Below are 12,173 nucleotides of genomic sequence, written 5' to 3'. Positions count from 1 at the left end.
ATGTTTATTACATTCTGTGCTTGCTGGATAGCCCAAATTTGACGAAATGTCCCTGATGATGCTGTAGAAAGCGAAAGTACTTGGGCAAGATTTGATTATTAAAATTGTGCTCGATATTTGCCTTTAATTTTCAAAGTACAAAAGAAAGTGTTCCAACATTGAACAGACATCATCGGCACCCTTTCGGGCAACACTTTCGTCGTACTTATAAAATACTGAAGTTGCATTTGACAGAACATGAATATTAAAATGATTAAATGATATGAAGTTGTGTTGGCGGCGATAGTAAACATCAGATGTTGAGATGTTGGGAGTGGGAAGGTTTTTTTTGTAATATATCGTTATGGCTTCCATTGTCTCGTTTTTTCGTGATTCTTTTCTATAATTTTTTTTAGCGAGTAAAACTACTTTTTTGTAAATGGATCATCTTCTCACGCACTAGTGTCTGCAGTGTTGTTGTCAATCATTTTTTGTTTCTTCATCGGTGCATTTAGCCATTTTATCCGTAGTAATTGCAATGTTAGCTTTAAAACTGGAACCAGATATCGTAAAACATATTAAGATAGGACATCTGAGGTGAATAAGGCATGTAATGCGGATAGAACAAAATGACCCAGCTAGAAAAACGCTCCTTGATATAGATCCGTTGTTCAGAGAAGAAAAGGAAGACCCAGAACAAGGTTCCGTAATAACATCAATGAAGACATGAGAAAAATGGAAATACGTGCTTGGCGGAGGAAGGCGATGGATAGGGACGACTGGAGAGAAATTCTTGAGGAGGCTAGGACCCAGGCAAGGTTGTAAAGTAAGAATGATGATGAGGGCCATGTCTTAATTTTCGTCATTGCAATAATGCTGCTAAAAATAAGCTAGTAATAATACAATATTATATTTTTTTATTGAGTAAAGAATATAATAAATACATGCTTTATAATCGCAAATATCATCCTGTTCCTAGCACCTCTTACTAACTTTAAACGGACAAAAAATCACTAACACCAAAATTTTCTAATACATTACATTGCTATAGAAACAACAGTTTTTTCGTTGTACACCATTTTTTGTTGTATTCACAACTGAAAGAAGGCTATGAAAAGAACCATAGTAGCTATATTATTAATTTATAGTAGCTATTTATAATCCTATGGGGTTTTCATCTTACTTATACGCTAATAAAAAAACTATTTAATCAAGCATTTGAGATTTCTACAATCTGCCATTTTATAATTTACATCTACACCGTCGATATATTTATTTCTTTTTGATATTTTTGCAGACCCACTCCATCCCTTCCCGCACACCAACGCCTTGAGTAGCGGTGCACGATTGAATTTGCCAGGACCGGTCTTTGATCGTGGGCAATCCCAGAGTTCTGGCAATTTCGGCAGCTGATAAGGAATCGGGAAGATCTTGTTTGTTTGCGTAAACTAGGAGAGGTACATCTAGAAGCTTGTCATCGCTCAAAAGCTCGTATAACTCGATACCTGTTTCTTCGAGACGTTTTTTGTCTGCGGAATCTACGACATATATCTGAAAATCAAGATGATAGCTGTTAATATTCATATTAGCATATTTCGTTAATAAAAAAGCATGACCATAAGCGAGAATAATGTGCACACATATATTCAGATAAAGCAAGTGCGATAAATTGCCAATAAACAAATAAAAACAAAACTTACAATCGATTTCATACTAGATCAGCTCCAAACTAACTATTTGCCTCAACAAAGATGTATAGCTGCAGTCACTGAATAGTTTATATCTTAATTTTTACATTGTAATACTGTAAAATCGCAGTACCATACGAATTTGCTAAATGTCAAAGGGCTTGTCAAAAATTTCGCGCGTATTAAAAAATAAAATAAAAACCTATCAAACGCGTCCAAAAAGGAATTGCCAAACTCGAAGAACAGCAAAAACTTCTTTCTATAATTTTCATTTTGTTACATTTGTCAATTTCGTTTCTTGTCTAATATCTTTAGACCATAGTAGAGAGTTAAGAATGTTTACCGCTTTTTCTCCCTACTGCGTTCCCTTTTCGATGTCTCTTTTGGTAGTGCCTTCTTTAGATATTATGGATCCGAGATATTTATATTCATTGCATGTTTTGTGTTTCTAATTTCTAACTCTGGATCTTCTTCTTCATCTCCTATTATAAGATACTCTGTCTTTGATATATTGTGTTTATTCCCTTTCTTGAATATTGAGCTATCCAACATTCCAATCATCAGGGATGTTTTGTCCTCTTAAGCATTTGTTAAATAGTTGAACCAACATCTCATCCTACATCTACATACCTACATCTATCCCCTGTCAGTAAGACCTCATAATGGTGTTTCCACTGTTTCAGATCTATTAACTGTAAGTTAGATTTTTTCCTTTCCTTCCCTCCGGAGAGACTTTATCACCTTCCACGCTTGCCCAACTCTTGTTCCACCCATATACCTATCCACCCCTGCACATTTTCAATCCCACATCTCATTTTTACTTTTCACTACTTTTCTTTTTACATCTCGATTTAATTTTTTATATATCTTGTAATATCTTGTAAATTCAAGAAGGTACTGACTTGTTCAGAGTTCGATCTTCAACTGAGACTAAGGTTTACTAAGTGCTACGTGTGGTCAGTGCTGCTATATGGCGTAGAGGGCTGGACACTCAAAACGAGGGATATAAACAGATTAGAAGCTTTCGAAATGTGGCTCTATCGCCGTATCCTAAAAATACCATGGACAGCGAAAATCACAAATATAGATGTCCTTAAAAGAATAAACCAAGAACGCCAACTTTTCGAAACCATCAAGAAAAGGAAAACGGCGTATCTAGGTCACATCATGCGAAATGAAAAATACCAGTTCCTCCAACTTATAATCCAGGGTAAAATTGAAGGCAAGAGAGGAATGGGACGCAAGAAAATGTCCTGACTCCGAAACATAAGGCAATGGACAGGGATTAACGACATACAATCTCTGGTACATATTGCAAGAAATAGAGAATTAATGGAAAATGTGATCGCTAACATCCGTTAGTGGATTTGCATCAGAAGAAGAAGAAGATATCTTGTAATCATCCTCCTTTCTCGTTGACATCCATTTCTGATAAGCAGTTTTCTTCTTGTTTATTACCGTTTGCATATTCTCCGACCACCATTCTTGATTTTTTGTTTCACGTTTATCTTTATACCCCAAAGCTTCACTTGCAGCCTCATGAATGCATTTTTAAGTTGCTGGTATAATTCTTCCGCTGATATATTTTCTCGATCCACATTTTGTAATTTTGTGGCCAGTCGTAATTTGTAAAGAAATTTCGTTGAATCTTCTTTTAAGCTTTTTAGGTTATATTTAGGGTGAATGACTGTAAATTCTATAAGAGAAACACTCGCTCATAAATGTTTATTTAGGTGCTGGTATTAATTTTATGCGAAAATAAGTTATATGTAAATTTATCAATTAATATAAATATGGTGTGTGTATGCAATCAAATTACGGTACCTGTGATGTTGATCTAATACTTCTTCTTCTTCCACAGTGCACTGGAGGGAAAGTCAGATTCGGCAGAATCTTCTTAAAGCCGCGTCGTCAGGTTTGCACAAAAATACTGAAGTGTTTAGCGCGCTGATTTATACAAGACTAAAAACTGAGGTGCGTGTCGTCTCGTAGCTTTGCTCCCTTAAGACTTTTAGGGGGGCGGACTGTACAGGTCCGTATTAATTCACGATTATAGGACATACACACACGTTAATTAAAGAATTAAATATAAAAATAAAATAATAAAAATTATTAATAAAAACTAAGAATATGTGTGGAGGGACGTAACATAGGGGATGTTACTTCTTGTCCCTTTTCTATATTCTGTATTAATTTATAATTTCTGTATAAATTAAACGATGGTCGGATCCACATTCTGATCCACGATATACCCTACGTCAGTTGTTTTCAGCTGGGAAGTTTGACGTTGGATTACATAGTCGATTATCGAGCGAGGATTCCTAGTAGGTTGTATCCATGTAAATTTGTGGATGTCTCTATGTTGAAAAAATCCATTCATAATTTTGAGAGACATTGTTTCACAAAAATCTCTAAGACGCATTTAGTTGTCATTGGTTATTTGTTCACTATATCTTCTTAAAACTCTGTTATTTTCTTCTCTCCCTACTCTGCCGTTTAAATCTCCTAGTATAAAGATTTCACAGTTTTCTTTAACTTAAGAGAGTATTTCATTCATCTTGTTATAGAAATCGTCTTTACTTTCTGGATCTGCAGCTTCGTTTGGGGCATACACTCCGACAATTACGATGTTGTGTCCATTCTTTTTTATTTCCAGTATTAGTAGTTGTTCATTTACTTCAGTCCACGATTTACTATTGTTTTTAAGATTTTTGTGAATGGCGGCGCAATAGAGACTCCTCTCTTAGCTCTATTATCTTTACTCACTCCACTGTAGATATGTATATATTCTCCTATGTCTTCATTTCCTTTTCCCTTTTTCTTGGTCTCGGTGAGAATACGTATATTTATTTTTCTTTGCGCTAATTCTTTGAATATTTCTACTTGTTTGGTTGTAAGTCCTTGTACATTCCATGTAGCCAATATTATTTTCCTTTTCCGTTGCATTAGTCGTCTTTGTTTTGATCCATCCTTTATATTCTGAGGCTTTTGGTCGAAATTTTTAGCATTTATTTCTTTTGACAAGGGATGAGTTGCTAGCCCATCGCCTCAACCCTCCTCCTTTATCCGGGCTTGGGGCCTGCACCGGCATTTACTGAACTATTCAATCCACCCCGCACTTACCGGAGGCGGAGTTAGGTTTTTTTAATTTTAATCAACCTATTCTGTCCGGGTTCGCCACTGGTAAAGTCACTTTGACGTAAAATGTGCGTTTAAACGAGCCGATTAAAAAAATCGGCTACTAGATTTGTAATAAGGGTGTAAACTATTCAATGGCCGTAGCTATAAGTCTTTTTTATTACTCGATGGTGTGGTACATAATAGACGAGATTTGATACCAGATAAAAAATTAATGAAATAAACAACGCTTACCGAAGTGTCGATATTTAACAATAACAATGTGCGTGTTAAATGCAACGAGAAAACCGCTAGTATAGAGATATTGTCCATGTAAAAAGCCTCATATTCACGATAGAGTATTATGTGGATAATAATTAAAATATAAATAATTACCAAGACATCGGTGTTCTCAAAATAATTCTTCCAATATGGGCGGATTTTCCTTTGGCCCCCAATATCCCATACATTCAACTTAAATCCATCTGAATTAACTGATTTTATATTAAAACCCGCTGTCGGTGTTATATTTGTGATATCCTCTGAAGCCAACGTTTTTAAAATTGTAGTTTTACCAGCATTATCCAAACCAAGTAATAATAAGCGGAGTTCTTTTTCTGGAGCAGTTCGAAGTTTTCTTAAAATTGACAGCAGGCCCTACAATGAAAACAATGTTTTTACATTTTAATTTTAAAAACATAGGAAGAAAGTTTTGCATTACTGTATATTTTACAGGGGCAATTTTAATATATTATGGTACCTATGTATATGAAGAAATACTCACGCCTACGTCATGAGGAACCAAATTTAGCATAGTATTTCGCAAAAATTGTCTAACTTTAAATTCCAATAATTTATCCAATAAAAACTGCCATTTGTCAAAAATGTCAAAATTTATGTTTGTGATTTTATGTTGTAATGAAGTTTCTATGGAAACTTACGTTATCCACTAATAACAAACAATGAATTTTTTGCAAAATATTAGCTACATTTGACGATATCTTTAAATTCCATTGTTTTTTATGTTACGTACCATAGTTCATGAATTGATGATGCTATAAATCTATCAATAAGCCTACTCTGGAAGATTTAACTTGCAAAATTAAAGCAGGTTGTTGTGTTTAATCACCAAGTACTTGGTCAATGAAAACAAATTCAAAGCAAAAATAATCAATAATGAAGATTTACAGTAGGGGTTTTAATTTATTCGGGGAGATTACGGAACCCATTCTGAATAATTTCACACTGGTAGTTGAATTTGAGGTTATAAAAAAGGTAAACATTTAAATTTTTGTGCTTTTTGAGTTCTTGTAAATAAGTTTAAAGAAGTTAAACATACTATTTTTTGTGTTAAATGAGCTAAATTTAAATTCAAAAGAGTTTTTGGTTAATATCAATAAATTACAGTAAACTATAATTTCTATTTGATTAGGAGTGAGAGGAAATAGACATAATTGTCTTTTATTTTTAATTAATTTGTAACAATTTTTCTGTTTACATTTTTAAATGGTACTTTTCTATGCACATGGGACTATATATTTTTGTATTCTATTGCAGAAAGTATTTTGATACCTCAAATAATTGTTGCAATATTTTTAGGTATGTTTAAATTTCAGTTACTCCATATTTCATACAGACAAAGAGTGTTTCCTTTATGTACATGAAGGTGTGATTGACCTAGTCAAAGCGTTTGAAGGTGATGTTGTAATGGTTGGTTCCAATGATGATTTTTACCTTTTTATGAAAGATACAGGGGAGCTACTATTAGGTGACTTAAACCATTTACAGGAATCCATACAGACACATTACGAAAACCATTTTCCTGATAAAACTATTAAAGATATTGTTTGTGGATCTAAGATTATTGTCATTTATGCAACAGATGGTACAGTGTGTAAAGTTATTGACAGTGTTTCACAGACTCTCAAGTTTAAATGTAATAATATTGTTGATGTTAAGTGTGGAAAAGAACATTGTTTAATACTGGATGAAATTGGGAATGTTTACTCATTTGGCGTAGGCAGGTATGTCAAGATATTTTTGTTCTGTAACACATTTCTTAATGTCTGTTAGTATTGTAACATTTAAAAGAAGAATTATATCTTACAATATGGTGGCAGTAATTTTAATTTACGATCATTCATTTTAAATATTTATTTAGCTATTTCATCAGTAATCCATTTTTTAAAATGTAACTTTGAATCTAAAGTTGCCTTTAAGCATTGCAAATGTATAACTTTTTCTGTGAACAGTTTCTAATATCAGCTTTTGTGTAAGAGATTGATGAAAGTTTTTCTGTTAGTTGCAAATTGACAGTGCTCTTAACAATTACACCATATTCAAGATCTACAATATGTGTAAAATAATTCATGAATTAAATAAAATATATTTATTTTCTAAAATAATTTAGTTACAATATGATATAAATGTTTTTAGGTTACTATAATTATTTTTGTTTTTAGCCGTGGGCAGCTAGGTCATGGCAAACTGAACGAAGAGCCAGAGCCAGTATTAATAGAAGCTTTAGCTGGCATTAAGATCAAGAAAATAGCAGCTGGTGGCTGGCATTCATGTGCTATCAGTGAAGATGGTGTTTTATATGCATGGGGTTGGAATTGTAATGGGCAGATAGGATTAGGAAAAACAGAGGAAGAAGATGGATATGTTGCGGTTATGGCACAACCGCAAGTTGTAGAAATTTCTAATGAAGACTTGAATGCCCTTTATGTTGCCTGTGGGGCTCGACATACTATTGTTTATACAGGTAAGTAGAAATTCATAATCCTCTTTAGCTTTAGAGCATCATTTAGCAATTAACTTGTTATACTGCATACTTTGTATGCACAGATCTTTAATTTCCATTGTTAAACAATAAAAAAAAAACAATTACTTTGTCTCCATATGACATATGTAATTTTTTTGGTTTCTCTTTAGTTAAGGCCCAGGTGCTTTACTCTGTTATTGAGTATGAAGCTAGGGAGGAAAATATTTTCATTCTCAGCTGTTGCACTTGTGGATAAGAAAAATTAACTAGCATTCCAGTGGTGACTGTTTCCCAGAAGTTCGTAAATATACTGCTTATAAGGGGCTTGGTATCTTCCAAGACTAGCTCCCACTTTTCAGAGCATACTTGTCACAGCTGTCTGAAAGGTTTACAAAATTTTTTCGGGACGAATGTGTTGAGGTATTTCACCAGTCTCCACCAGAATTCTCTTGACAAAAGGAACAGGCATAAACATAGAAAAAGTGATGCCCCACTTAAAAAATAAATGTTGTATTTACCTTTCTCAAGTTTTGATATGCACACCAAATAATAATATCTGTCGTCTTAATCGTTAAAATGTTATTCCTTTGAAATAAAAAAAACCTGATTTTTATATAAAATATTCATCTTTAATTTCTGTACTTAATATTCCCTTCATATCGCATTGTTACAACCTTAACAAGAAATAATAATAGATGGTTATAATTGGTAGTAAAATGTCAAGGTTAGTTTTTTTAATATCTTCAATACTTCTGAAGTAATTGTTATGTTTCTGTCTCATAATTAACTTGCAATCATTTTAATGGAAGCAAAATATAATTTATTCAATCTTTCAATAAGTTCACACGTACTTGTCAGGAATACAAGTAATTGAACATAGAATAGAACCAGTCAAATAAACGTACACACTAGATTGGAATTCCTTTCATCAAAGGCTCATCTGTTTCTTATAACGGGTGTCCCACAATTCACGCAAGATTTGAATGTGCCGTCATTTGTGCAGTGAAGTGTTGGCAACAAAAAACAGAAACATTCTGACAGCTGACAGCTTAGGGTTAGTAAAAATAAATGAAGCGTTACATGAGAAAACTACACATTTTCATTGTTGAACAAAAATATAGTCAAAATATTGATTTAACTTCAACTGTCACGAGAGTAATTAAAAAATTCAAGGATACCGGATCAGTAATGCTAAACACACTGATCGTCCAAAAACAAGCCGCCTAAATATTAATATCAAAAGTCCAAGAATATCAATTGGGCATCATGGACAAGAATTACAAACTTCAAGAGGCTCTCTACAGTGTATACTCACTAAATATCTGGATCTCCATGCTTACAAAGTTCAATTGACACAAGAACTGAAGTCAAGCAGTGACTATTATTGGTGCTCGATATCTCAACATGATAACAGACTTCTTTCAGTCTAGATTGATGTGGACAATATCTGGTTTGGAGCATGTGATTTGGAATTTGTGGAACAAAATGGTCCCACATGCCATAAAGCCCTGAAACAATTTAGTTACTGCATGAGAATTTTCCTGGTCGTGTACTATCTATAAAATCAATAATAGATCATCAACCAAAGCAGATTCAGAAGTCAATCAATCAAAGCAGATTCTAGATATCCAAACTTTAAACTCAGCAGACGCAGGGAGTGAACACAAACTAGTACTAGCAAAAATAAGAACTACAATAACACCAAAACATTTTTTACAGGAAATCACTGAAGAAAGATTCAATGTAGAATCACTGTGAAACGACTCCACAAGAGAAATGTACAGCTATAAGAGCATGCAATATAAAAGACATAAATGGATGGGTGACAAAACGGAAACAGAAGTAGAATGAACACATAGTATGAATAGCATGAGATAAGTCACCAAATGAACGAAGAAGTATTGGCAGACCAAGAAAGATGGTGCGATAATTTAAACAATTTAGGAGGCTAATATTGAAGAAGAAACAGGCTTTAAAGCCTACATACAAGAAGGAATATCAAGAAGTGTACTATCTCATTGCGGTTAACAGGATTGGCTCCCTAGATCGTATGATTTAACACCATTGGATTTCTTTTTATGGGGTTATTTGAAGTCAAAGATTTATGCCAACAAGCCTACAACCATTCGTGCATTGAAGCAGAAGTTTCAATGATGCATCAACGAAATTTAGCCACATTCATGCAAAATGGTATGCTGTACCTAACGCTATCGTGTTTATTTTATGATTCAATAAAAAATTACAATCTACAGAAAAAAAAACGGATGTGGTAGTCCAGTGGGACTGCCGGTAGAAGTTATACTTCTATACACGCGTTCGCCGTTACAAATTTATATGGGAGTCAATCTGCACAATCATTACATATTTAATGCTATAGGTAAGAGAGAGCAGAAAGAGAAAAAGAATTAGGTATATAGGTATATGGTACATCGTTTGCTGTATATAAACATTTGACCTGTAATAGGAGTATAGTAAATGAAGGATTGTATCAATATGTTAATGAAAATATATATTTTTATTTTCATATATGTATAAAAGGAGTTGAATGCAAATAAAATTTTTTTACGAATACTCTGCAATAAAATTCATTGTTTATTTTGTTATTAATATAAAAATTACAATACAATACACTACAACATAATTCAATATAATAATACAATACAAATTAAAATGCAATATCCATAAGTATTTAAAATTGCCAATATACATAACTTACTTTACGAAGATAAAAATAAAAAACCAACAACTCGGATTATGTTGTAAATTTTCATTTTATTTTAAAATTTAGCATTTTTGCGTATATTACATATATTTAATAACATTAACGTGAGGTTTTTAAATATTTCAAAAATAAAAAAGGAAATTCATATTGGAATTCGAACTCACGTACATCAGCGTATGAACCAAACACGTAAAAGATTTGCCAATTAGACGTGATACTAACGGATTTCAAAATTGACAGTTGTCTGTCATACAGTGATTATTTTGAAATACAAAAGCCTAAAATAATTATGAACATTTAATAAATAATACAAAACATATCACATAAATAATAATATTAATATATATTATATTATATTATATTATATATATATATATATATATATATATATATATAAATATATATCATATATAATATAATATATTTATAATATTAAATATATATACAAAAGGAACATTTTTATTCTCGAGAGAGGAAGAGAGAGAAAATATATCTTATGTCTTTCTCTTACTCATTATCTTACATATGTAATGGTTTCACAGATTCACTCCCGTGCAAATTTCCAACGCCGACCGTGCGTATAGAAGTATAACTTCAAAAAACAGTGTTTTCTATTCAATTCGAATCTTGTATAAATTTTGGCGACACCCAATATAATAAGGTTCTCAAACTACTTTTATATGAGATTAAGCCACAATTATTTGAAATGACATAAAACAAAAATAACTTCGGTTATAAATTTTCCCAGAATTTTTATAATAATCTTATATTGTGGCTTAATCCATATAAACAATAATACCCATTATTATGATGTGATAATGTGGGATAATGTGAATAGACCATTAATTTACAAAATCCTTTTTATTTGCAGATGATAAACAATTGTACGGCTGCGGATGGAACAAATACCACCAGCTAAAAACTTGTGACGACAAAAACATTTTCGAATTGACTCACCTGCATAACTTCGAAGATTATAGCGTCCTGGACCTCCAATGTGGACCATGGAGTTCAGCAGCTATTTGCGAATAAGTAGTTTCGGTAGACTTAGTCGACTTTAAGTTTTATTTTTACCAAATTTTATTAAGACTGAAAAGTATTTAGGAGTTGAGATCTTATTTACCAGTTACAAATGTTGGATTGTACTATATTGTAAAAACCTTTACTTTGTTTATATTTAATGTAAATTGTTAGCTGTATTTATTTACCCGGTGCGTACACATAGTATGATTTATATGTTTAGCCAAAATATAATAAACAGTTTTAAACAAAAGGTTGTTTTATTGGTTGCCTATTTGATGTCCACCTCGACAAGAGTTTTAACAAAGAATGTATATATGTCGTACGCAATCGGTGTAACACGTTATTCCGTGGAAAGCCTAGTTATTACATGTATTGCCGACAAACGCTGTATTACAATCATTATTACTTTGTTTGACTGCCATTTCAAGGACTGCCGTCTACTCTTTAGGCAAACGGTGTTACAGCTTATTTCAAATCGAGTGGCGAGCCCTTCCACGAAATAGTTAATGGCGCAGACAATAGAATATCTATGATCAGACCCATGCAGTGGCGTTGCAATATTAAAATCGGTAAAGAAAACCAAATAGCCGAAATAAAAAGACGCATACAATTGTCTTGGGTACCTTTCAGCAAGCTAAGCTTTATCTTGAAGAATAAATATATACTTCTTCTAGTTCTATGACCGTTGTCGATCGTTGGATCGATGTTGGCTACCATATTCGCTATCGTAACTTTATTGACAGCAGCTCTAAATAACGATGTAGTTGATTTTCCATACCATTGCCTTAGATTTTTGAGCCATGATGTTCTTCTTCTACCAGGACCACGATTACCTTGGATCTTTCCCTGAATGATCAGATGTAAAAGATCATATTTTTCA

The 12,173-nt window shown here is 32.8% G+C and overlaps 2 protein-coding genes across 3 annotated transcripts; one reads left to right on the top strand and one right to left on the bottom strand.

Moving 5' to 3' along the window:
- Nucleotides 1-897: 897 nt before the first annotated feature.
- On the bottom strand, nucleotides 898-5,935 carry LOC140449521 (ADP-ribosylation factor-like protein 3). Of its 2 annotated transcripts, none has more exons than XM_072542718.1 (3): nucleotides 5,818-5,935; nucleotides 5,181-5,441; nucleotides 898-1,530 (listed from the first exon to the last, which is right to left on the bottom strand). In XM_072542718.1, exons 1-3 carry the CDS (start codon nucleotides 5,818-5,820, stop codon nucleotides 1,252-1,254), a joined length of 543 nt encoding a protein of 180 aa, XP_072398819.1. In that variant the 5' UTR covers nucleotides 5,821-5,935; the 3' UTR covers nucleotides 898-1,251. The 2 variants fall into 2 exon arrangements, with proteins under 2 accessions (XP_072398819.1, XP_072398818.1); XM_072542717.1 differs by lacking the exon at nucleotides 5,818-5,935 and adding an exon at nucleotides 5,569-5,658.
- On the top strand, nucleotides 5,924-11,543 carry LOC140449520 (RCC1 domain-containing protein 1). The gene is made up of 4 exons (XM_072542716.1): nucleotides 5,924-6,059; nucleotides 6,384-6,808; nucleotides 7,247-7,548; nucleotides 11,142-11,543. Exons 1-4 carry the CDS (start codon nucleotides 5,961-5,963, stop codon nucleotides 11,300-11,302), a joined length of 987 nt encoding a protein of 328 aa, XP_072398817.1. The 5' UTR covers nucleotides 5,924-5,960; the 3' UTR covers nucleotides 11,303-11,543.
- The last annotated feature ends 630 nt before the right edge of the window (nucleotides 11,544-12,173 follow it).

This window comes from Diabrotica undecimpunctata, chromosome 9 (genome assembly GCF_040954645.1).
Source record: "Diabrotica undecimpunctata isolate CICGRU chromosome 9, icDiaUnde3, whole genome shotgun sequence".
In the NCBI taxonomy this organism is placed as follows: domain Eukaryota; kingdom Metazoa; phylum Arthropoda; class Insecta; order Coleoptera; family Chrysomelidae; genus Diabrotica; species Diabrotica undecimpunctata.
Note: the sequence above shows the minus strand (reverse complement) of the source record. Positions and strands in the feature narration are given on the sequence as shown.

Bases quoted from the DNA above. Each gene is read 5' to 3' on its own strand.
- LOC140449520 (XM_072542716.1), top strand. From the start codon at position 5,961: ATGAAGATTTACAGTAGGGGTTTTAATTTATTCGGGGAGATTACGGAA. The intron at 6,060-6,383 runs GTAAACATTTAA...CAATATTTTTAG, and splicing joins AATTTGAGGTTATAAAAAAG to GTATGTTTAAATTTCAGTTA. The intron at 6,809-7,246 runs GTATGTCAAGAT...TTTTGTTTTTAG, and splicing joins TACTCATTTGGCGTAGGCAG to CCGTGGGCAGCTAGGTCATG.
- LOC140449521 (XM_072542717.1), bottom strand. From the start codon at position 5,598: ATGCTAAATTTGGTTCCTCATGACGTAGGC. The intron at 5,442-5,568 runs GTGAGTATTTCT...TTTTCATTGTAG, and splicing joins TGGTTCCTCATGACGTAGGC to GGCCTGCTGTCAATTTTAAG. The intron at 1,531-5,180 runs GTAATTATTTAT...CTTGATTTTCAG, and splicing joins TTGAGAACACCGATGTCTTG to ATATATGTCGTAGATTCCGC.